Source organism: Dromiciops gliroides, chromosome 1 (genome assembly GCF_019393635.1).
Source record: "Dromiciops gliroides isolate mDroGli1 chromosome 1, mDroGli1.pri, whole genome shotgun sequence".
Taxonomy (NCBI): Eukaryota; Metazoa; Chordata; class Mammalia; order Microbiotheria; family Microbiotheriidae; genus Dromiciops; species Dromiciops gliroides.
In genome coordinates this window covers 470694614-470721542 of record NC_057861.1, presented here as the reverse complement: position 1 = coordinate 470721542, position 26929 = coordinate 470694614, and the positions used below count along the sequence as shown (strand labels likewise).

Sequence of the window (26929 nt, the reverse complement as noted above, 5' to 3'; positions counted from 1 at the left end):
AGGTCCTCTACTGGTATAGTTTTATTGTCTATTTCTTCTCAAAATACATTTAACTTTTCCTTTAAAAATTTGGGTGCTATGTCATTTGGTGCATATATATTTAGCATTGCTATTACTTCATTGTCTATTTTACTTTTTAGCAATACGTAGCTTCTCTGCTTATCTATTTTAATCATGCCTATTTTTGTTTTTTCTTTTTCTATTTTTCTTTTCTTTGCAGGGCAATGGGTGTTAAGTAACTTGCCTCAGGGTCACACAGCTAGTAAGTGTCAAGTGTCTGAGACCGGATTTTAACTCAGGTACTCCTGAATCCAGGGCCAGTGCTTTATCCACTGTGCCACCTAGCTGCCCCCATGTTTTTGCTTTTTCTAAGATTATGATTGCTACCCTTACCTTTTTTACTTCAGCTAAAGTATAATAAGTTCTGGTGTATTCCCCTTTTTAAAACTTTGTCTTTCAGTTTAAAATTTGTTTTTTGTAAAGAAAATATTGTTGGATTCTGGTTTCTGATAACTGCTATCGACTTCTAACTGCTTCTGCTTCTTCCAGTTGCTTTCTGATTTTTATATGAGTGAATTCATTCCGTTCACATTCACAGTTATGGTTACTAACTGTGCATTTGTCTCCATTTTAATTTCCTTGATTTATTCTTTTCTTTCTTTTTTGTCTATCCTCGCTTAATCTACCCTTCCTTTTATAATCTTACCATTTTTTAATGCCCTTTCCTTCCTACTTCCCTGTTTGGCAGGACAGATTTGTATAACCAATTGAGTATGTATGTATATTCTTCCCTCTTTGAACCCGTTCAGATAAAAGTAAGAGTCTAGTTTTGCTCACCACCCCCCCCCACTCTACGCTCCACTGTAAAAGCTCTTCTTTTGTGTGAGATTATTTTCCTCCCTTTCCTTTCCCCCTTTTTTACCCCTACATTCTTTTTGGGGGGATCATCTCAATATATTACTCACACACCTGCCCTCTGTCTATGTAGACACCTTCTAATTACCATTAATAATAATAAAATTCTTACAAATTATGTGTATCATCTTCCCATATAAACACATTTAACCTTATTTAACCTTACATTAACAAAAGTAAATGATGTAAACAATTTAACCTTATTGAGTCTTCATGAGTTCTCTTTTATGTTTGTCTTTTTATTCTTCTCTTGAGTCTTATGTTTGAATATCATATTTTTTACTCAGCTCTGGAATTTTCTTCAGGAATACTTTAAAGTTCTTTATCTCATTAAATATTCATTTTTCCCTCTAAAAATTATACTTAATAATTGAAAAGCAATAGATGCAGTGGCAGCTAGGTGGCACAGTGGATAAAGCACTGGCCCTGGAGGCAGGAGGACCTTAATTCAAATTCAGCCTCAGACACTTTCCACTTACTAGCTGTGTGACCCTGTATAAGTCACTTAACCCTCATTGCCTTGCAAAAAAAAGAAATTAAAAATTTTTTTTAAAAAGAAAAGAAATAGATGCATAAAATACCATCCCAGGTGGTATTTTCATAAAGAAATCTATGTGACCATTGAAAAAACTTGTTATCCATGTCTCTTCAATAGTGCAAAAAAGTGCTTTACATTTTTTTTTGCCTTTCCTAATTCATGTAGGAACATTTTTTCATCTAAAATAATAAAAGGTTTAATTATAATAAGATATATATTCTGGTCTTAGTTTACCTTTAGCAATAAATGAATGAAAGTTATTATCAGAAAATTACTCCTTTCTGTTTCCAATCTAAATTTATACTTTGTAAAATCCGCTCCTAAGAATTCAAAGTCTCCCACTTTTACTTAAAAAATTAGTTTTACAGGCAGCTATATGGCACAGTGGATAAAGCATTGGCCCTGGATTCAGGAGTGCCTCAGTTCAAATCCGGCTTCAGACACTTGACACTAACTAGCTGTGTGACCCTGGGCAAGTCACTTAACCCTCATTGCCCTGCCCCCCCAAATTATTTTTACTCTGAACTTAAATATCAAAACTCTGTATACATGGCAGAATAAAAAAAAGGATTTTTTTGAATCTGTGAATTGCTTTTTAATACCATTTAACTTTTAAATATTATATAATAATTATACATATTTCAAAACTATCCTGTATGTGTTTCCTTTTGATATCTTTATGCATTAAAATTATTTTGATGGCCTTTTTTTGGGGGGAGGTGTATCATTATTCCTAATGTCCTTCCTCCGTCCCACCCAAGTAAAAACTGAGAGAAATAGTAACAGCAATACTTTGTAACAAATAAGTATAATCAAGCAAAACAAATCCACAAAATCACCAAGTCCAAAAATATATTATTTTTGTACCTTGAATATGTCACCTCTCTGTTAGAAAGTGTGAATAACATGTTCCATCTGTGGTAAGATAATGGAATTTGGCAGACTGATTGAGATGGGCCACACCTGTCCTGTCCTGAGGAAAGTATGCTGCTGATGTCAGCTGGAGAAACCACTTTCCACAGGCAGTTTGAAGGACCTCCCCTTTTGGTAGAGGGAGAGTAAATACTTGCTGAGGGGAGCTCACTTTTTTTCTGGAGTCACTTTCTTTCTGGTGGGGCGAGCTGCAGGAGCAGACAAGAAAGAGGTTCTTTCTTAGCAGTTTTGTCCTGTGGGCCCAGATTGAAAAGCTGTTTGTCATTGAAGCTACGGACCCCAGGTGGTGAGTTAACATAGGAGCCCTGCTCTTTTGAATTAGCTGGACTGGAAGTGAGTTTGGGGATTGTATAGACTTAGGTCAGAGTTGGGGGATTATCCGTATTTCTTTTTCCCTATTCCCTTGTCTTTGATTTTATTCATTTCACCTTTGCTGTTTATTATATTCCCATTAATAAAACCTGATTTGTTTGTGGAAAAGAGGCTGTTAGCCTTCTTTCTTATTGGTCTGGGAGAAATATCTAAAAAGGCAGTTCACAGGGGAAGGAGCTTTGGACCTAGAGGTCCTTTATTATTTCTGGGACCCCAATATTACAGTGAGCCACTCAATTAACTCTCCCTATATTAAATTTGGCCCCCACACATCATAAATCTTCTAGAGATATTGCAGTAATCAGAGTTCTTAAATCTTTCCAATGTTGTTCTTGTATAAGTTGTTCTTCTAGTTTTACTCACTTTACTCGTTAATTGTGTGCCCACAATTCCTGCTACCAGAAAGCTTGAGAATGGCAGATCTCTTGAGCCTGAAATTTCTGAGCTGAAAGGCACTAAAATGATCAGGTGTCTGCCCTAACTTGGCATCAGTATGTTGAGCTTCCAAGAAAAGAAGGAAAGGGACAGGGAAGGAAGGAAGCGGAGAGGGAAGGACAGAAAGAAGGAAGGAATTAGAAAGGGAGGGAAGAAGAGAAAGGCTTTTGAAAGTCCTCTATTCCATTAAAGATTTCCTTTTTTTCCCTAGAAGATTCAACTCACCCTTTCAGAATACTCTATTCTTGGTTGTAAGCCTTTGGGCCTTTCCTTTTGAAATATTATATTATGAGATCTCTCATATTAGCTGCTACATCTAGTGTGATACTGACTAGGGTTCCTTAGTACTTGAATTGGTTCTTTCTGGTGTCTTGCAGCATTTTTATCTCTAATGTGCTATGATATTCCTGAAATTTTTCCTTTGGGAGTTTTGTTCAAAATGTTATCACTGGATTTTTTCTACCTTCATTTTGCCCTCTGCAAAAATTTGTCTTACAATTTCTTGAAATCTGGTGTCCAAGGCTTTTTATTTTGGGGGGGGGGCGTTTGTGATGGAGTCAAATGATTTTTAAATTATCTCTTGTCCTATTTTGCAGTTCATTTTTTATATCAGAGATTACAGATTTTTTTTCAATATTTGGATTTTTATCAAATCTTTGGCATTTTTCAATCTAATATTTCTTGCTGTCTCAGGGAGTCAGTGATTTATTTGATTTATACTGAATTTTCAGGAGTCTGTTAATTAAAGTTTACCATTTTGGGGCAGCTAGGTGGCACAGTGGATAGAACACCGGCCCTGGATTCAGGAGGACCTGAGTTCAAATCCCGCCTCAGACACTTGACACTTACTAGCTGTGTGTCCCTGGGCAAGTCACTTAACCCCAATTGCCTCACCAAAAAAACAAACAAACAAAAAACCCCAAAACAAAAATAAAAACAAAACAAAGTTTACTGTTTTCTTATCTATTCTCTTTATTTTAGTTTCCAGCTCTTTCCTCCTTAGTTTTTATTTCATTTGTGATCCCTAACTACATTTCTGCTGCAAGTAGTCCTTGTGGAAAATGCATTGTTTTCCTCCTTTGAGTCACCACTTTCAGCTATTACAGTTATTTGCTACTTCTTTGTGGGTGTGCATGTGTGTGTGTGGGTGGAATCTGTATATCCACAATGATATATACTGGTTAGTGTTTGATTTATTCATTTGTGAATGGGGGCTTTTGCTAGGGCCAGGATCCACCCCTGTCAGGAAGAGTAGTGGACTTTGTGTGGTCTCGCCTATGCTGACCTTTACTTTCTGGGGTTAGGCCCCCATAATTTTTATTTATAGCCTTTGTTCTTCAAGGATCACTGTGGGGTCTCAGAACAGAGGGTTAGGGAAGCTGAAACTTCTTGACTTGGACCATTGACCTGAGTGGTACCATACTACTGTTTTCTGCCACTACCCAGGGCTTACAGGGTCCATGCTCCGGAGCTTTCTTATCATATGGGGGCTTTCTAAACACCCTAGTGCTTTCACATCTCCCTGGACTTTTCTCTATGGGCCCTTTGCCATGTGTCTGCAAGACACAGAGTCAGATATGTCTTATTTTATCCCATCCCCTCTATCAGATTACCCTTTTTATCATCCCTACTCTATCACTTCAGCCCTCCCTCACTGAAATCCAATTCAGTGCAAGGCATGACATCATCCTGATGTCATTATCCTCTTCCAATGCCAAGGACAAACAACAAACCTTATCACTTATTTTAAATCTTTCCCTATGTTCCATGTTCTTCCCTACTGCCTCCAAACAAGGTCATGTCTCCCCCATTCTCAAAAATCCCTCACTTGATTCTTCATATCTTTTCTGCCCTTTTTGGCTAAATTCCTTGAAAAGCTATCTATAGTAGGTACCTTCATTTTCTCTCTTCTCTCTCTCTCTCCTTACAATTACCTTACAGTCTGGCTTCTAACCTCATCATTCCACTGAAACTACTCTCTCCTGTGTCAGCAATGATTTCTTAATTGCCATACCCATGACCTTTTCTTTGACCTTTCTGTTGGCTTTGACAGTGTTGAACACCCACCCTCTTCTACTTGATGCTCTCTTCTCTCTGGTTTTTCAAAACATCATTCTCTCCTGGTTCTCCTCCTACTTAACAAATTGCTCCTTCTCAGTCTCCTTTGATATATCTTAATCTGGATCATGCCCTCTAAATACAGGTGTCCCACAGGATTCTGCCCTGAGCACTCATCTTTTCTCCCTCTACAGTACTTAGTGATCTCATAAATTACCATGGATTTACTTACTCTTTCTATCCTGATGATCCTTAAATTTACCTATCCACTCTACCCTCTCTGCTGACTTCTGTTTTACAACTCCAGGTGTCTTCTCCCCTACATACTTTCCTATTACTATCAAGGGTAGTGTCATCCATCTAATCCTTCAGCCTAGGTGTCATCCTTAATTTTCACTATCATTATCCTCTATATCTAATAGGTTGTCAGAGCCTATCAATCTCATTTTTGCAACATCTCTTGAATATGCCCCCTTCCTTCCTCTGATAATGCCACCACCCTTATCACCTCATGCTTAGAATACTGCAGTAGCCAGCTGGTGGAGCTGCCTGCCCTAAGCCTCTCTCAATTCCAGTTAATCCTCCACTGAGCTGCCAAATTAGTTTTCCTGAAGTATATCTCCACCCCTATCACCGCCCCTTCTACTTAATAAAATCCAGTGGCTATCTTTCATTTCCAGCATCAAATACAAAATGTCTTTAGGGCATTCAGAACTCTTCATAACCTAGCCCTCCTCTGTCTTTCCAGTCTTCTTTCCTTTTACTCCCCAACATATACTCTTCACTCCAGTGACAATGACTTCCTTGCTGTTCCTCAAATGAGAGACTCCATCTCTCAGCTCTGGACATGTTCTCTCACTGTCCCACATGCCTAAAATGCTCACCCTCATCTCTGTCTCTTGGCTTCCCTAGCTTCTTTCAAGTACCAACTAAAATCTTATTTACTAGAATCCCCTCCTACCTTCTCTTAATTTTAGTGTCTTCCCTCCTTTAATTATTTCCTGTTTATTCTCTGTATAACTTGTTTACACATAATCCCCTATTAGAATGTGAGAACCTTGGGGGCAAAGGACCTACTACAGGGTAGACAATTAAGACATGTTTATTGACTCGAAGAATAAAGCATTAATTGTTCTTTTTAACATTTAAATTTCTTTAGAACTTGACCCCCATTTACTTTTCCAACTTTAATATACATTATTCCACTTACTTCACACACACACACACACACACACACACACACACACATACACACATCCCAATTCTTCTTCCTCCTCTTCCTCTTCCTCCTCCTCTTTTCCTTTTTCCTCTTCCTTCCTCCTTTCTTCTTCTTCCTCCTCTACCTCCTCTTCTTCTTCCTCTTTTTTCCCTCTTCCTCTTCTTCTGCTTCTCCCTCTTCCTCTTTTTTATCATTTTCCCCAATTACATATAAAGCAAATTTTAACACTCATTTTTCAAAATTTTGGGTTCTAAATTCTTTCCCTCTCTCCTCTGCCCCTTGTCGAGAAGACAATTTTAAATAGTTTATACAAGTGTAGTCCGCAAAACATATTTCCATATTAATCATATGGTAAAAGAAAACACAAAGCAAAATATAAAATATAAAAAAAGTATGCTTCCATTTGCATTCAGACTCCATCAGTTTTTTCTCTGGAGTCAGATAGCATTTTTCATGATGAGTCCTTTGGGATTATCTAGGATCATTGTATTGCTGAGGATAAGTCATTCACAGTTTTTCATCATACAATATTGCTGTTACTATGTACATTTTCTCCTGGTTCTTCTTATTTCACTTTGTATCAGTTCATGTAAATCTTTCCAGATTTTTCAGGAATCATCCTGCTTGTCATTTATTATAGCATAATAGTATTCCATCATAATAATATACCACAATTTGTTCAGTTATTCCCCAATTGATGGGCATCCCCTCAATTTCCAATTCTTAGCCACCACAAAAATTGCTGCAATAAATATTTTCTCTACATCCACTTTGGAAAATAATTTGTTGTTTTTCAGTCGTTTTAGTCATGTCCTACCTAATCTTCATGACTCCATTTGGGATTTTCTCCAACACTCTCTCTCTCTCTCTTTTTGCAGGGCAATGATGTTTAAGTGACTTGCCCAGGGTCACACAGAAAGTATGTGTCAAGTGTCTGAGGACAGATTTGAACTCAGGCTCTCCTGAATCCAGGGCCAATGTTTTATCCACTGCACCACCTAGCTGACCCCTCCAACTCATTTTACAGATGAGGAAACTGAAGCAAACAGGGTTAAGTCACTAAGTGTCAGAGACTGGATTTGAATTTAGGTCTTCCTGACTCCAGGTCCAGAATTCTATCTAATGCGCCACCTAGTGGCCTGGAAAATAGTTTGCCTCTATGCAAATAAAATGAGGAAAAAAAAATCCATACATTTTGACTCAGAGATTCCACTACAAAGCATAAATCCCAAGGAAAAAAGAAAGAAAAGGAAATAAGCATTTATATAGCACCTACTATGTACCATAGGGTGTTCTGCAGTATTTAAGAAGGACCAGCACCTCTGGTGTAGGCTTGCCAAGCCCTTTTCAAGACTGTTCATCTACTTGTGTTATCTACCTGGCATAAGCTCTCACCCGTGACTCTAAGAGCAGTAGCATGTGCAGTGGCAACACCCTATACCCCAGTAAACCATCTCAACAGACATGGTAAACCAGATTGAGGGTAACCCACAGGCCTCAAACCCATTCAGTGAAATAGGGGGATGCCTATTCCAAGCATGTTAAGACTTTTCTTAGCTGAATGGGCAGATGAGAACAGTTTGCTCCAATGGCCATGAAGGTGGTTGAAGCAGGCATTGTGAAGGCTTAGAGCTTAGTCAGACATTACCACCTACTCAATAAACTCCATGGATCATCTCCAGGATCAACTATAAATTCTTTTGGGGGTTTTTAAGCCATCCATAACCTCCTAACTTCTCCCCTCTACTATTCAGTCTTACACCTAATATCCACTGTACACTTTGAGCCAGTGACACCAGATTTTGATGCTCTTCACACAAGACACTCTATCTCTTGACTCTGGGCATTTTCACTGATTGACACCCATTCATGGAAGGTTTTCCCTTTGCTTCTCCTCCTCCTAGATTCCTTCAAGTCTCAGCTAAAATCTTGCCTTTTATTTATTCATTTATTCATATATATATATATATATATATATATATATATTTATTTGTTTGTTTTTAATGTAAAACCTTTTTATTTATAGTTTTGGGTTTCAATTTTTATCTCTCTTTCCCTCCTTCCCCTCCCCCCTCTTTGAGGCAGCACACAATCAGATATGGGTTATATATGTATTTAAAATCCTACCTTTTAAAGGAAGCTTTTTCCTATCCTTAATTCTAATGCCTTCACTCTGATATTTATTTTAATTTAATCTTCTTTATAGCTTGTTTGCACATTGTTGTTTGCTTGTTGTCTTCTCCTTTGGATTGTGAACTCTTTGATAGCAGGGATTGATTTTTACCTTTCTCGGCACAGTGCCCAACACATAATAAGTGCTTACTAAATGTTTACTGACTGACTTTAACCATTGTGAAAATACATGTTTCATTCTGCATCGCAATGTACTATGCTTTATCATCTGTTCTCTGAAATTTTTTATCAGTGTTCTTAAGTCTTTCAAAATATTTTGCACTATAAATTTTTTGTTTTTGTATATATCATTCTCTTTGTTCTGGTCATTTCACCCTGCATTGGTTCATATGACTTTGTCATTATTTCTTTTTTTTCTTTTTTTTTTTTGCAGGGCAGTGAGGGTTAAGTGACTTGCCCAGGGTCACACAGCTAGTAAGTGTCAAGTGTCTGAGGCCAGATCTGAACTCAGGTCCTCCTGAATCCTGGACCAGTGCTTTATCTACTGTGCTACCTAGCAGCTCCTGTCATTATTTCTTATAGCACAATCATATTGTATTACATTCACTAATTTGTTCAGCTATTTCCCATTTGATGGGCAGCATCCTTATTTTTCATTTCTACTCTTTAAGAAAAAAAAAAACTCCTACAATCTTCATGCATATGAGTAATTTTCCTTTTTATCTGATCTGTTTGGGGTAAAAACTTATATTAGCTGATCAAAGGTTATACAAAATTAAGTGACTTTTGGGGCATAATTCCAAATTGCTTTCTAGAATAGTGTAACGATTGGAATGATGCCACGTGCTGGAGAGCTACTGTAGGAAAGCTCCACCATGAGGAGAAGGCATCTGAGGGCAAGCCATTCGGCTTTTTTTGGGTGTGTGTCAGGAAGTGACATTTGCTTGTGTGAGGAAGAAGGAGCGAGGCTGGCTCTCTTGCTCTCTTTCTTCAGGACTCTGGTGGAGAGTGGAGCTAAAAAGTGTGCTCTCCCTTTGATAGATAGATGAATGTAGGCCTTTCTCTCTCCACTAAATTCTTATTCTCCTTAATAAATGCTTAAAAGTCTAAACTCTTGCTAAAACTTATAATTTATTGGCAACCACTCATTAGATATTTTAGACAGTATAGATATAGTTATAGCCCCTTACAATAGCTGGGCCAATTCACAACCCCGCCAAAAAGTGCACTGGTTTACCTGTATTCCAGCAGCTTCTCTGACAATGGTCACTTTCTTTTTTTTTGTTAATTTTGCTTTTCTCCAATTATTAATTATTTGAAGAATTTTTTCATGATTGTTGATTTGATTTCTTTCTTTGAAAATTTCATGTTCATAACCGTCAAGCATTTATCTGTCTTTTAAATTTAAATCTTTTTAATATTTTATAGAATATAGGACTTTTATGAAAAAGTCTTGCTGCAAAACTTTTTCCCCCAGTTAACTTATTTCCCTTTTAATTTTAACTGACAGTGGTTTATTTATGTAATTTAAGTAATATTTGTCACCAAATAAATAAATGAATAAAAAGAAAAAAATAAAGGTTTCCTAGCAAGAATGCTCAGAAGTAATTTTAAATAATTAACACAAATTACTTATGTAAGATTTTTTAAAAGGCCCAATGATCAAATTCTTTGAGAAGTATTTTAAAACTGAAACATAAGAATATAATAGCAACTGAATTCCAAATACATTTAGGATAGTTTTTGTCTACTTTCAAAAAATAAAGGCCATATGTTGAATTTTATTTAACCGATATTTTATCAGATCAGGAAGATCAGTTAATTCTGTTTATGTAAAGTATTTTCTTTGCTGTGTATTGATAAACAGTAGCTACACCTTAGTTTGATCTTGTAAGAAACAGGTGCAGTCTACCTTCTCAAAATAAATTCTTTCAGAGGTAACATTGGTATGACAAAAGCTTTTTATTGCTTTCTCTTGAGAATAGGCACCCACAATAAAAACAATCAGTGAGTGTGAGTGCTGAGAGTGTGCTCCTATTTATCCTAAACCCTAACTCAGTAAATCCCTCCTCCCCTGAGTCACTCTAGGTTGCTAGGCTCAAGTTCATAATCTTCTTGGAAGAGTTCTAACTAAATTCTCCTTGATATGTTACTCCTCCAATACACATATACCTTCATGCAACCCATGATTGAAAATGGGGTGAAGATTTTAGGCTTGGGAGGAAAAGTTAATATTAATAAGTCTGTTAAGCAAGCACAGTAGTGACTAGGGTTGAACTTTTACCTACTTTTTGAGAGTCAGCTTGAGCTGGTTTATACCAGTTTTCCCTCTAATCCTGAAAACCTTAACTTTTCTCACATTCTTGAGGTGACGTAGTTCACTTGATAATATTGCCTTGCTGTTCCTTATATGGGCATGCTCTTCCCTGAGAAGAGTCTACTAATTTAACAGGTTGTTACTGTATCTCACAGTCTCATTCAGTTTGTGAATAAGCTAACTTACATTTTTAAAGAATACAGTTTTTAGTGTTTTAAACTATATTATAGATTTGTAATAGCAAAAAAAACAGAGTAAGTTAATTGTAATTGTTTTTGGAAGATGAACTGCTAACATTTTGTATTGATATGACTAAATAGATAACTGAATATACCCTTTTGACTCTTTTCCTTTTGTCTATGAATTACTTTAACACCTCTGCTCATAGGATCCTTGTCTTCAACTACTTCCAATCAGTGGGGCATTTTAGCTGTTGCTAAACAGTCAACACAATGGATTCTCCAAAACACTTGAAGTGTCTCAAAATATCATCTGACTTTGGTTGTCATCACCTTAGCTAACCTTGTCCTTCTCCTTAATGTTTTGTCATTTTCAATCCAGGAAGAAATAAAGTCTAGTTAAAAAAACAACAACACTATCCATTTGGTTCCAGAATTCTGACCACAGAAAGGTACCTATTGCCAGTTGCCAGTGACAGTTTTGACAGTTGGGAAGAGGAATGAACCCCAGGCTCAGTTCCCCTGATCCCCCCTGCTCCTGGTCATCTGAACATATCTTTGTCCTATATGACACAGACTTTATTGACATTTCAAATGAGCCATACCTTTCCCCGAAAAGTGAAATCTTACCCTTTTAACTAGTGCTCACTTCAGTCTATTTAAGTCTTTAAAATCAGACATTGATGAATGCAAGATTTCCCCTCACCTTTGTGGAAGTGGTACTTGTGTCAATACTCCAGGCAGTTTTGAGTGTGAGTGTTCTGAAGGCCATGAAAACGGGTTCATGAAGATGCAGAATTGTATTGGTAAGTATGGTTGGCTTGCTTGAAAAACTTGAAGCAAAAGTAGCATAGACTCATTATCTTGACCATGCCTATCTTAGAGAATGCTTGCCACATAGCTGTGGATCAAGATGTAACAGAATAAATTGATGAAACAAAAAATGTGTTCCCTGCTTGCTCTTAACTCACTGAAATGACAACTTATGACATGGCTTCTCATGGTAGTAAAATAATAATATTGGATTGCATTTATTCATGGAGATCTAAAATCAACAAATAAACTAGATTCACACAGTTTTTTTATTAAAATTTATAAGGTTTTATAGGAATTATTATTTCCTTACCCCAGAGTTTGACACCTTCAGTTTTGGATTATTGCAACCCTAATTGTGTAGTATTTTAACTCATTTTTCAGGATGTTGTGAATTATACATTTCTATATTGATGTTTAATCTGACCCCTTTAGTGGATATTCATTGGATAGCAATTGCCTGTTCCTAAAATTTTACATTAATTTAATAATCCTGAAAATTAACACTAAAAGAAAACAAAATCTTTTCTTCTATTAGTGATGAGTATGTGTTGCTTTCCTTTTCTAGTTTGTGATACTTTTTTCTTCACCACTGCCTTCCTCCTCAAGCCACTAAACTACTCAGTACTTAATAATTTAGCAACTTTTACTAATTTCTTTTAGAACTTTTACTAGTTACTAGGTTCTTCCAGTACTATATTTGAAGATAGAGGGCCTATCACAAGTGAAAACTTATATATTGCTTCATTTTTTTCTTAAGGTCACTCATTTTCAAACAATTATTATTTTTCCCATTCTGTACTATTTTTTTCTAAAAATCACTTAATGGACAACATTCACTTTTCAGACATTAATGAATATGAACGTAATTCTCTACTTTGTAGAGGTAGAAACTGTGTGAACACAGAAGGCAGCTTTGAATGTGACTGCTCACTTGGGCATGAACAATCATCACCACATGAGGATTATGCGGGTGAGTTGGTCCCCACTATGTATCCACAGAATTGAATAAATCATAATCAGAAAATGAGGCTTCGTATTGTATTCTACAGTATTTGTTGCATGAATTTGTCTATCATTTACTCAGGAAATCTGGTTTTGGCCTACTTGTAGGAAGAAAGCCTGAGAAAATAAAGACATTTGTTACCTTAGGCAAATCATTTAATCACTCTCGGCATCAATTTCCTCAGAAACTGATAAGGAAGTTGGATCCAATGTCTTTTAGGTCCCTTTTAGTTCTAAAGCTGGATTTTCTATTCATAAAAGAACCTTCATAATTTGGATTTTAGTAATTCAATCCTACTACATCCCTATTCAGATTGCTTTTTATAATTGATTTTATTTGATCTCAAATACAGTACCACACAATAGAACAAATTGAATTTTAAGTTATTATAGCTTTATTAGAAAAAAATCACCTGCCTACTGTACATAGACTCAAAAGTTCTAGATACTAGGAGACAAGAGAGACATATGATACTATTTTCAAGAATCTATTTGCTCATACCCCTGTGATCATACCCAAATATGTTTAGTACACCCACATGCACATACACATAAAAAATGCTCCCTTGCCATATCTGCTCTGACTCCATACCTATTAAATGAGATATTTGTGAAGTGCTTAGCATAGTGCCTGACACATAATAGGCACTTAAATTCTTATTCCTTTCCTTTCCCTGTGTTATATATCAGTTTCTAAACTTATGAGTCTTTATTTTTATAGTAAAGGACAAAATTTTTGTGCATGTGCATTTTCTTTGCTCTCTGGTACTCAGTTTCTTTGCTGATTCTTATAAAAATGGAAATACACACATATAAACATCTATGTGATACTTAGGGCATTGACATGTCCCAGTTATTCACATTATTTTGTGTGCTGCTTGTCTCAACTCTGTAGAAGTTCAGTGCATCACTTCATCATCCAGCAAGGGAATATAGTATCTAAATGGTTCACCAAGTGGCCTTCTCAAGTCACCAACCAAGAAATCTCATCTGACTAAAAGATTGCATTATCACAACTGGTCACCAGAGGGCACTAAGCATACAAACATTCCTCTACTGTTGAGCTGGACAACTTATTTAAAATAATTATACTGCCCAGATTCAATTATCGAGAGTCATGCGAAATATTGCTCAGGATATTTTTAAAAACAGGAAATCTATGGTTCCAACTGTATCAAAATCAAATTGTTAAGAATTTGTGCATTGTGACCCTCTGCCTCCAGACATTCCAAACTCTTCCCATTTAATCAACCAGTGTTAGAAGGATAAGGAAAGGGGTATGTATGCCCAGATCTGGATCTCTTGAGTCCCACATTGCTTAAAAGTAAATCAGGGTAAACATGGTAAGAGCGACTGTTCTCCCTTTTGCTCTCCTTGGTCCAGTTAGCAAGTTGACCCAAAATTAATACCAGTCAACTCTGCAGCGCTAATCTCAGGCATTCTTAGTCGCCAGTAAATAGTCTTGAGGAAGTACAGCTTGTGCATGCTCAGCATCTTATTGTATCTCCAAAACCTATAGTCAGCCAACATGATGAGCTAAAAGATTTCTCAAGGGCAAAAGGACAGAAAAATAAACATTAAATACTATGCTTACCTATAGGCTTGCCACTTTCCGGTCTTTTCCTGTCTTTTTTTGTCCACTACAGATGCACCTCCCCTAAACTCAGTGAGTGTGAATCAGAACACTTCCAGACCTCTCTGTCTTCAACTTACCCTAAACTAAAACCATTGACCATAAACTAAATAATAATTCAAAACATGTAAGGGTTTAGACGCTTGCTATATTTTTGTCAACAGCAGACATGAGCATGGATAGTGAAATAAATGTTATCCTTTTGCTATTACAACAATCACCTTGTCTTTGAGAAATGACTTCATAAGCTCTGGGATTCTTATGTATTTCTTTGTGATGCTTTTAAGTGAGTTATTGCAAAATATTGTTACATAGAATCATATTTTTTTCCTTTTGCAGGTGTAAATGAAGGTTCTCTGAGTGATAATCTGTGTACAAATGGAAGATTTATGAATATGATTGGATCATACCAGTGTGCTTGTAATCCTGGATATCAAACAACTCCAGACAGGCAAGGCTGTGTGGGTAAGAAGTGGGCACATCAGTGTCCTTAAATTCTTATTTCTCAAGTCAGTAAAAAGAACTTTTCTCACCACAGATAACAAGTCATTTCATTAAAAATGAATGGGGGGGGCAGCTAGGTTGTGCAGTGGATAGAGCACTGGCCCTGGAGTCAGGAGGACCTGAGTTCAAGCCTGGCCTCAGACACTTGACACTTGCTAGCTTTTCGACACTGGGCAAGTCACTTAACCCCAATTGCCTCACAAACAACAACAACAACAACAACAAAAATGAATGAGGGCCATGGAAAACAATCATACTTCTAAGTCACTCAGTGAACTCTCAGGATATTTCATAAACATGCTTATATAGTATTGCGTGGTAGTCCTTTGTAATAAGAAACAGTGAGAATCCTTTCACTATCTATTTTAGTCCTTTTTGTAAGCATCTTTTATTTCTTAATTGTGGGTTTTTTGCTTAATTAGTAAAATATTTTGACACAGTTTACTTTTGTTTTGAGTTTACTAACTAAAAATAAAGTTTTAATATTTGGAAGTGAGCAACTCTACAAGGCAGTGTGATTCTTTTCTTTGCACTGGAGTCATAGATCTAAACTTCCAACAGTGTATTTTTATTTCATTGATATTTCCATTTATGTTCCTGATTTCTTTACTCTTGGGGGAATAAGAGAAATGTCAAAAAGAATACTACCAAAAGCAGCTGCTAGTTTGTACAGGCAAATATCAATTTAGAATAACTAAAAACAAATCATCATAAGAAGTGAGTGAGTATTCAAAGGAAGAAAAGCTGAAAAATAATACAGTTGAAATGTTCTTTTACCAGATATTGATCAGTGTAGGATAATGAATGGAGGCTGTGACACCCAGTGTACTAACTCAGAAGGCAGCTTTGAATGTATTTGCAGTGAAGTGTATGCCCTGATGCCAGATATGAGAACCTGTGCAGGTAAGGAAGCAAAAACATCAGCACTTCCTCCAGCGTGGTTAGTTTGCATTTACAGATTTGCCTTTATTCAATCTAATTCATCCCAACAAACATTTATTTCATGCCTATTTTATACAAAGCAGTATTTTAGACACTGGTAATACAAAAACAAAAATGAAACAATCCCTGTCTTCAAATACCTTCCATTCTACAACATATACACAAGTAAATACCAAATACATACACAAAGCATTTCTGAAAGGGGGAAAAACTAACAGGCTAGGGATTAGCAAATGCAGAAAATCGATATATATCAATATAGATATAGATATATAAATATACATATATGTGTGTATGTATGTGTGTGTACTTGAGCTGTACTTTGAAGTAATATTGGGATACTAAGGAGTGGAGGTACAATGGTATCACTTGTTCAAACGTAGAAAGATAGAATTCTGTACATAGGGAACAAATATTTGGGCAATTTGACTGCAATGGAGAGTATATGAAGGGGTATAATGTGAAATAAGAATGAAAAGGCAAAGTGGGATTCTTATTTTGGCCAATCATTGTCTAGCTAAGGAATTTATATTTTATCCTAGGGAAACGGAAGCCATTTAATAATTTTAGTAAGGAAGTGAAGTGGTCAGATCCATATTTTAGGAATATCAGTTTGCCATCTGTTTGAAGGATTGATTGGAGAGGGAATAGATTGGAGGCTGGCCAAACAGAACACTCTGTGCCAGGTGAGAATAGGTAAGGGTAGGGACTGTGTAAGTGAGGAGATGGGGAAAGTTATAACATATTTTGGAAGTAGAAACATAAAGGATAAGATATTAGGGGTGAGAAAGAGGAAGAAGTCAGGAATGATTTTAAGGATGCTAACCTGGGTGACTAAAAGGAAGGTAATACCCTCAATAAAAGTTTGGAAAAAAGGAGGATTTGTGCAAAGAGGAGGCAAGAGAAGAGAAGGAGTATATAATGAATTCCATTTTGGAAATACTGAGTGCCTTCAGGGCATCCACTTGGAAATGTCTTACAATTAGCAATGTTGGACTGGAATTCTGGAGAGAGATTTGGACTTGATATAGATTTGTACTGAGCCTTAATTGACACCCACTCTTAGTGGCCTTTATATCTTACAGAAATGATGAAAACAGGTAATCTTTGATATTCTCAAAAATTACTTTTATTCTTATATGTTGCAAATTTTATTTATTTAGATATTGAAGAATGTGAAAAAAATCTTGGTATCTGTGATGGTGGCCAATGTACTAACATTCCTGGTGGCAGTCCCTGTTATGGTAGTTTTGTGACTTCGATGGATATGAAAACATGTATTGGTGGGTATTTGAAGAATAAGATATTAAGTTATACATCATAAAAATCATGTGATTTGATAGCTGGAGACACAGATCTGTCATTCATTTAGTGTGGGAACTCCTAGTAAGGGAAACCTACCCTCATCCACTAATGGAGATCAGTAACTCCTTGCAAAGTTACAATCTTGAAACTTGTATTACTGGGAAATCAAATGGCTTGCTCAGAATCATACAGCCTTTATGTGTCAAAGGCAGAACTTGAAAGCATATCTTCCTGTCTCCAAGATCAGCTCTATCAACAGTACCATACTGTGACTCACTGCTCGTGGATATGTATGTATATCATGTTTCACAATATAATGCTCTTATGAAAAATAACTTTCCCAAAAAGTTAGAAAAGAAAAAGCTTGCTGTATTGAACTAGGAAAATATGCCCTTTGCTTTTTGTGTTAAAATGGAGAGTTCAAGTAAAATAATAATTGCTGTTTATTTACGGCTTTATAGTTTGCAAATGCTTACACTACTTGTTTCACAATTGTAAAGAAAGCATTTTGAAAATGCTTTCTTTCAGATGAGTAACCCAAGGCTCCAAATTGGTAAAGCTTTCCAACAATCGCACATCTAGTTAAGTTTCTGAGACTGGTAATCAAAGAAGGTTCAACTCAAAGGCTAATGACCTGCTTCCTCTAAAATATTCTACCTCTTTTATGGTCATTAAATCATATGAAATATATAATTATCAATGAAATTTAAGTTATATTAGTTCTGTTGAAGTCTTTAAAAATCTATCTGATTCTAGTAGATAGTCTTCTTGAATTGTTAAGGCCAATAAAAATCAACCAAGGAATGGACAAGAGTCAACGCTGTGGTGATGAGCCCCGCCAAATTTTAGTTAGACTACTTTCTATCAATGGACATAGAGACTTTTGGGCCTCATATGCTTTCTAACTTATTAGGACCTGGCAGAGTTTACAATCTTAACGTTCCCTTTCAGAATTCAGGTGGACTCCATCTTAAAATTAGGCGTTAAATTAGGACTTTAGTAGAGGCAGATAATTTAATAGTAGATTAAAATATTTTCTGCTCTTTGTTTTAAAAGTTTATCATTATGAAATTGAGAAAAGTAAAGAAGAGTTAAATGTTGAGGGTATTTGTGTATTTGTGTTGTATGTGGGTTTTTTTAGTTTTGGGGGGTTTTTGTGGGGCAATGGGGCTTTAGTGACTTGCCCAGGATCACACAGCTAGTAAGTGTCAAGTGTCTGAGGCCGAATTTGAACTCAGGTACTCCTGAATCCAGGGCTGGTGCTTTAGCCACTGCGCCACCTAGCTGCCCCTTGTTGTATGTGTTTTGATTTCTCAACCCTGTAATACAAACTGGGAAATATACAGGAAGGATATGCTTGATTGTTTTTGTTGTTTTAAATCTCATGAACTTACAAATATATATAATCTGCAAGGTTGTACTACACAAAATGGGTAGTTAACACATATTTTAAATGTTAACAGTGCTTTTGATTTCTACCATTAATGGCCAATTGTAAGTAAAAGGTATTTTATTATATGTGATGATTATTATAGGTAAATATTAACCAATATAATTCAAATATAAACTTATAGATGTGAATGAATGTCACTTAGATTCTAACATCTGTACATTTGGAGAGTGTGAGAACAGAAAAGAACCCTCCATTTGTCATTGTCAATTGGGCTATTCAGGAAAGAAGGGAAGCACTGGATATATGGGTATGTGTTAAACAGGTGTCCATTTTTTTTTCGCATTTTAAAAAGCTGTCATCATCACTGTCCTATTAAATTGCTTATACTAGGTAAACACAAATAGACTGTGACTAAAAACTTTACCACAGTATAAATGAACTACAACATTTCCTTCTGTCTTATTGCCTCTGGAAGATCATATAGTTGACTTGGTTGTAGTACACTGTCACAGGATAAGTTAGCTGGCATACTATGTACATAATTCACTGGTTCTGATATGCATGGGTCTAATTGCTTCAGTAAGATATGAGTGTTGTATTAAACTAATCATATATAATCTATTCATATCAAGCCCACTTCTAATCTTGTTGACTTTTACTAAATCTACATGCAGAATGTATTCTGATGTCCAAACTAGCACTCTTTCCACTATATTAAAATTACTTATGTGAGATATTATGTCTTCATATTTTATATTAAACTGTGCTAATAAAACATATTTGAAAGTAGAGTTAGTAATTTTCCATAACATTTTTATTTTAAAATTTCAATATTATACTACATTATCTTGCTTTTATTAACCCAACACTTGTTTTCTTGCATATAGATGAGTGTGAGGTTGGTGTTCACAACTGCAATATGCATGCTTCATACTTAAATATCCAAGGAAGTTTAAAATCTAGCTGCAAAGAAAGTTGGGGTGGAAATGGTATCAGATGTGTTGGTAAGCATGCAAACCTGAGTATTGGTTACTAAGAAACAAAATTACATTTAGTCAAATATAATATTCTATGAAGTATTTTTTTGCTTTCTAATCTAAAGTGTTTTATCAACAGTTATCTCAACTAATTTGAAAGAACAGTAAAACTAATTGATTTCCCTCAATCACAATTAATGTACCTATACCAAGTGTATAGAAAAATTCATTATTTCTATTCATGATATCATTCAGTTTGGCTAGTTGCTTAGGTTGTCTTTTGTACATACATACTACTTATATTTACCAGACATAGCTTATTTAACTTTAGGGCTCATATCAGTGTCATTATAAAGTATGAGATACAGTTTTTGCTGTTCATGTTTTTGGCTACCTATTCATTCTTGTTCTATCAAACTACCAAGCACCCTTCTCCCTTTCCTACATTCCTTCTTACTTTCATATAATTCCTTTAATTCTCCTTCCAACTTCTTATTTACTCTACTAATTATCCACTTATTATTGCTTCCTCTTCACATCACAACAGTTAACAATAAAACAGTGACTACATGCCATTGAAATAAATGAATTGCTTTGCCAAATATAATGAAAATTATGACAGATAAACAATCCAATCTTAGGAATTTAATTTGATCACTAAAATGGTTTGAGAAGCTAGAAAATATCTTCATCATGGGATAGGAAGATTGTAGTACCTTTGTTATCTTAAAGTTTTATACTTGTTAGATTTTTATACAGCTCATTTTTTATATAATGGTTCATGAATTTTCTAGGGGTGTCTTGGAAGTATGTGCACTTTACAGGTTCACTTACTAGGTGCCTTTTTGCATAGTCAAAACCCACTTTTCTGTTAACAAGTTTAAATTAAGGTCAAATTTATTATTATTATTTTTATTTTGGGTAAATGTTCTAGTTTATATTTTATTTTGTTCTCTTGGTTCGTAGATCTGGCTGAATGTTCTAATGGAAACCACCAATGTAGTATAAATGCCCACAGTATGAACACATCAGGTTCATACCACTGTGCTTCTTTTGAAGGATTCACTGGGGATGGCTTTGCTTGCTTAGGTTAGTAAAATTTCAAAGATACATTTTCCAACATCTTTTAACTGGTAAACATTTTTTTCTATGCTATCCCTTATTTTGAAACAATGCAATGAAATAAAATCAGTAGCTACACTAAGGATCATTTTAATTATGACTATAGACACAATTATATTTTTACCATATACTTTTATTGAACATAAAATATGTATAATTTTTCTCATTTTCTGCAAGCTACAAAATTCATAATGTATTATTAATTAACACTATTTTCTGTTTTCCAACTACCTTGGTAGTTGGTTATAGTTACTATGAATATATACATAGGTATGACTGGAACAAAATACTAGACATGTTATTTGGAGTTTCTAATGTTTTTCAAGCATGAGGATCTCTTTCTTAATATCAAAAATATTCTACACCCCTGTGGCATAAGAGTTATATTATGAATAGCTATTGATTTAGAAAAATAGATGGTGTGAAAAGTACTATGAATTGAATAGTTTTCATGAACTTGCATTTTATTATGATAGCATCTGTATACTTTTGAAAATAGTAATTCATAATATCAGGCTACAAAAGATGTTTTAGTTTTTTTATAATTTTATTGAAGCTAAATGAAAGATAGAAATGATAATGCTTGGTAGACGTGTGGATATATAGAACTTTGTAATTAAGGGTGATTTTTTTTTTGGTGAGTCAATTGGAGTTAAGTGAATTGCCCAGGGTCACACAGCTAGTAAGTGTCAAGTGTCTGAGGCTAGATTTGAACTCAGGTCTTCCTGACTCCAGGGCTGGTGCCCCTAAGTATGGTTTTTGAAAGTATGTCAACCCCTAATCAGTAAGCTCCAGTTGTTCCCTATTAGCTCCATGATAAATATACATTCTTTTGTTTGTCATTTAAAGCTACTCACTATTTGATCCATTCTTACCTTCATAATCTTCTTACTCTTTACTTCCTTCTTTAAATCTACAGTTCAGCTCTACTGGCTTATTTGCTGTTCCTTGCACTTTTTACCTCTTCTCTCTGTCCCTCATTTTTGAATGTTCTTTCCTTATCTGTAAAATGGAGTTGGACTAGGTGATCTCTGAGGTCCTTTCCAGTTCTAAATCTATAATCTTAGGTGGCCTTTTAAAACAAGACCCACTTTAATAGTATTTGATTAAGCGTCACTCTTAGGCTATACTCTGGGTCATCATTTTTAATAAGTTATAATATTGAACATTATATAACAAATAATATAATGAATTTAATGTGATATAATATACTAAATCAATACTTTTATTTGCTCATAATTTTAAATATTGCAATGCTTAAAATTGCGGTGGTACTAATAATTTAATTCCAAACTTGGTGATTATTTAAAGAAATAATTACCATATTTTATAACTACCAAAATTGTTTTTTAATTAATTGTACTAACATTCAGGGAAAAATTATTGTTATCAATGAAGTGACAATAACGGTAATTTGTTATGAGAGAAAAAAATAGTAAACATAAGGGATACCTCTTAAAACTCCTGTAGACAGGATTATTTGTCCTGAAGATTCAAATACTATATGTCATAAGAGCTTAATTGTCAGAATAAATGGTTTAATAAAAGAACAAACAGTAGAAAAACATGAAAAGTCATGACAATTTAATAGTAATTGAATCCATTTCCAACACAGATGTTGATGAGTCTGCAGAAAACATTGATTTTTGTGAGAATGGACAGTGCTTGAATATTCCTGTTACATTTTGTTGTGAATGTGAGACTCCAGGTTCAGATAGCAAATTCTGCCAAGGTAAGTCAGTGGCATTCCAACTTCATTTTAAAGTTTGAATTGGCTACAATGAAAGAAACCACCAAAAGAAGATGAAATTACCTCAATCTGGAAGCACTTGTTTCACATATAAAAGACATTCTTTACAGCACAGATTATCTTGCAGTATAAAAAATGATGAAGCTAGCATTCATATCTCACAAAATTTTCCTGAATTGGAGCCAACTTGATTTACCCTTTTTTGTTTTGTTTTGTTTTATTTCATTTAACTATTTTGCATCTGTTGGTATTGCTATTGCTTTGTTTTTACTTAATAGAAACATCATTCAACATTTTTTCATCAAATGAAATTGGTCTACACCAAACACTAGTACGTTTTTCACAATCTCAAGTCCTTACTTTGGGTAGCATCTTCGTATTTCACTTGTTCGTGTGATTTTCTGGATCTCATGCAGAATTATGCCTTTTGGCTAATAATAATATCATTCTTCCTTTAAATTATATTAGTACCAAAATTTTATCTGTTGCTGCTGTTGTAAACAAATGATGTAATAACATAAATATAAGAAAATTACTAAAAGATAATTAACAATTTAGTAAAAGAGACAAAAAATGCTGGAGAAAATAACTCCTTGACAATTGGAATTGGCCCAATGGTAAAAGAGGTGAAAACCTCACTGAAGAAAATAAAAATTAGAATTGGGCAAGTAGAATCTAATGACTTCATAAGACATTAAGAAATAATAAAACAAAATCAAAAGAATGACAAAGAATAAAATGTGAAATAACTTATAGGAAAAACAATTGACCTGGAATGAGGAGTCATAATTGAGGAGACATTAATTTAAGGATCATTTGACTACCTGAAATCCATGATGGAAAAAAAAGAACCTACATATCATTTCCTTTTTTTTTTTTTTTAAGTGAGGCAATTGGGGTTAAGTGACTTGCCCAGGGTCACACCGCTAGTAAGTGTTAAGTGTCTGAGGCTGGATTTGAACTCAGGTACTCCTGACTCCAGAGCCGGTGCTCTATCCACTGCGCCACCTAGCTGCCCCCTAAATATCATTTCAAGAAATTTTAAAGGAAAACTGCCCAGATATTATGGAACCAAGGGCAAAGTAGAAATTGAAAGGATCTACTGGTCACTTTTTGAAAGAAATTCCAAAATGAAAACTTCCCAAAACATAATAGCCAAATCCAAAACATACTGAAAGCAACCAGAAGGATTTCAAATACTGTAGAGCCAGTGAGGACCACACAAGATTTAGCATCTACAGTTATAAAGGAGCAAAGGCCTTAGACAGTGATTTTTCCAGAATTAGGATTATAACCAAGAATAACCTACCCAGAAAAACTGAATATAATCCTATACCAAGGGTAGGGGAAGGGGAGAGAGAAATGATATTTAATGAAATAGATGACTTTCAAGCATTTCTGATGAAAAGAGCAGAGCTGAATAGAAAATTTAAGTCTTATGTAAGTAATTGCAATTAAACCAGTATGTCTAGATGGCAGAATGAACAGAGGGGAGTAAAGTAAAAGAACACTAGAAAGATAGGAAGAGGACAGGATATGAAAGACTTTAAATGCCAAATTGGGAATTTGGTTCTGCAACCTGGAAATAATCAAGACCCACTGAAGCAGGGTGGGGGGTTGGGAAATGAATATGTATGTGAGAGAGAAATAGGATGAGCTTTGGAAAAATCCCTTTAGTAAATTAGATACTTGGAATAGAAGGAGTAATTAGAAAGTATTGCAATGGTCCAGGTGAGAAGGACCTGAATGGTGACTGTGTAAATGGAGAGAAAGGGACATACACACACATACACACACACACACATACACACACACACACACACACATACCCTCAAATTACATATATACGATGAATTTGAGTGAAGAGTCAAGAACAACACCTTCATTGCAAACCTAGGTACCTGGAGAATGGTGGTGTCTTCAGTAGTAATATAAAAGTTGGAGAGGAAGGTTTAGGGGAAAAGATAATGACCTGCTATTGGACATTTTGAGTTTGAAATGTCAATACCAGATCTAGTTTGAAAAGTCCTATAAACAGTTGATATAGTACTAGAACTCATCAAAGACTGGGGTTGTGTATATAGATCTAGGTGTTACCTGCATAGAGATTATAATTAAACTATTGGGAGCATATGAAGTCATTCAATGAAAGAAGGTGGAGAGAGAAGACAAGGGAGATCCTGAGCTGACCCTTATATCATACTCTGGTTAGTAGGCATGACGAAAATTAAGATATATCAAATGAGAGTGAGAACAGTCAGATATGTGGGAGGACTAAAAAAAACCAGTTACAAAGCACTAGAAAAGAGAGGGTACAGAGGAGAAGAGAGTGATTAGCACTGTCAAAGACTGCAGAAAAGTCAAGAAGGATAAAAATTGAGAAAAAAAAACTGCTTAATTTGGCAAATAAGAGTTCACTGATAACTTTGGAGAGGCAAATTTCAGTTGAATCATTTGTTCAGAAGCCAGGTTTGAGAAGTTTTAGAACTGTATGAAAGGATAAGTAAAGCACCTAATGTAGACATTTTTCAAAAGGACCTTAGCAATGATGGAAAGGAGCTATAGATGATAGCTAGTAGAATGGATGGAAACAAATGCATTTTTAAGCATTGAGGTGATATATATGGATGGATGGAATCAAGTGTATTTTAAGCATTGACTTGATATGAGCATCTTTGTAGGCAGCAGAAAGAAACCAGTAGGTAAGAAGAGATGAAAATTAAGGGTGGAGATATTAGTAGGGGCAGTTTCCTAGAGAAAACAGAAGGAGATGGGATGAAGGGTACATTTAAAGGGGCTTATATTGGCAAGGAAAAGAGCTACCTTTTTATCTGAGATAGGAATGGGGAGGCAGAGGGGGAAAAAGGGGAAGAAAATAAGCATTTATATAACACCAACTATGTGTCAGGCACTGTACTAAGTGGTTTTATTTTACAAATATTCTCTTATTTGATCCCCACAACAACCCTGTGTTGTTAGTCTTGAAGAGGGGACAGAAAGGTTTGAAATAGCTGCTTTGGTGCATGGGATTTCGAATTTAATCCATTCAAATTATTAAGGAGGTATAAAATGATTGCCATGCTGTAGAGGACTTAGTTGAGATTTGTATTATAAATTTGTAGTACACTCAACAGGGTTTCTTGATTTTCTCCAACTTAGTTTATCAGTATTTAAATAGGAGGAAAGTGTGCAAATAGTGAGAGTTATCCATTATAATTGTTTGGCAGGGTATAATTGGTGATAGATAAAAGATAATAAAGTGTTAAAATGTAGTATATAGTATAGAGTTGAACTGATTCATCAGAGTTGAGATATGGAAGAGAGGAAAGTGTAGCTATTGCAAGGAGTGATGGCTTTGGGGCGGGGGGGAAACAACAACTAAGGAGCAAAGGGATTAGAAGTCATGCCAGGAACAAAAGATAGGATTTAAGGGTTACAAGTCATGGAATGATCGAATTGTAAAAGATTATGAGCAAATAAAAGACATTTGGAATGCATTAACATAAATAGAACAGTTGTGAGTGATGGTAAGAGCAAGAGAATGAACATTTATGTACAGGGAATGCTGTTGAGGTATATGGGAGGAGTAGGTCATAGAAATTGAATAGAATGAGAAACTTGGAACCCAGGGTATCGATTATCTATCCATATAAACATATATGTGTATATGCATATAATAAAGGTGGGCCAAAAGTCACAGAGGTTTCAATATTTAATAACTCCTTTATTTTAAATTTATATTACCATAGCATGATATACAATATATATGAAATGAATTTACATTACATGTGAAAAATCAAGTCATAAATTTCAAAAAATTAAGAAAAATAATTTTCAAAAAGTTATTAAAGCAATGTTATTTTTGGCCCACCTTGTGTATGTGTATATACCTACCTACTTACCTATATACATACATATGCATAGATAATACAAATATAAATCTAAGACAGGATTGGGAAGTAAGAAGGGAAAGGAGAAAAAAATGCGCACTACTATGTGTCAGCCACTATGCTAGGTGTCTTTTTTTCAAATATCTTATTTGATCCTCACAAAAACCCTTCAAGGGAGGTATTATTATATCCATTTCACAGTTGAGGAAACTGAGGCAAACAAAGGTCAGATGACTTGCTCAGGGTCTTAAAGCTATTAAGTGTCTGAGAACAGATTTGAACTCAAGTCTCCCTGACTGCATGCCCAGTAATCAATCTACTGTGCTATTAGCTGCCTCTGGAGTAAAGGGGGAGGTAGTAGAGAAAGATGTCTGAGTGATGTATACATGCATGTGAATGTGCGTATGTATATATGTATATATGTCCATATATTAAAATCCCCTAATATTAAGGTAACAGTTGAAGTGGAGAGCAGGACTGTAAGAAAGGCCCTGAA

General features: G+C 35.2%; 1 protein-coding gene across 1 annotated transcript in view; it reads left to right on the top strand.

The window, feature by feature from the left end:
- Window positions 1-26929, top strand: part of LOC122750520 (fibrillin-2-like) — a 137203-nt gene that overhangs the window by 4593 nt on the left and 105681 nt on the right. The window contains exons 2-10 of the mRNA XM_043997270.1: window positions 11742-11905; window positions 12760-12885; window positions 14890-15015; window positions 15835-15957; window positions 17160-17279; window positions 18876-19007; window positions 19582-19698; window positions 20638-20760; window positions 22409-22525. Of these exons, the coding sequence (XP_043853205.1) occupies window positions 11742-11905; window positions 12760-12885; window positions 14890-15015; window positions 15835-15957; window positions 17160-17279; window positions 18876-19007; window positions 19582-19698; window positions 20638-20760; window positions 22409-22525 (1148 nt within the window). The remainder of the gene's footprint in view (window positions 1-11741; window positions 11906-12759; window positions 12886-14889; window positions 15016-15834; window positions 15958-17159; window positions 17280-18875; window positions 19008-19581; window positions 19699-20637; window positions 20761-22408; window positions 22526-26929) is intronic.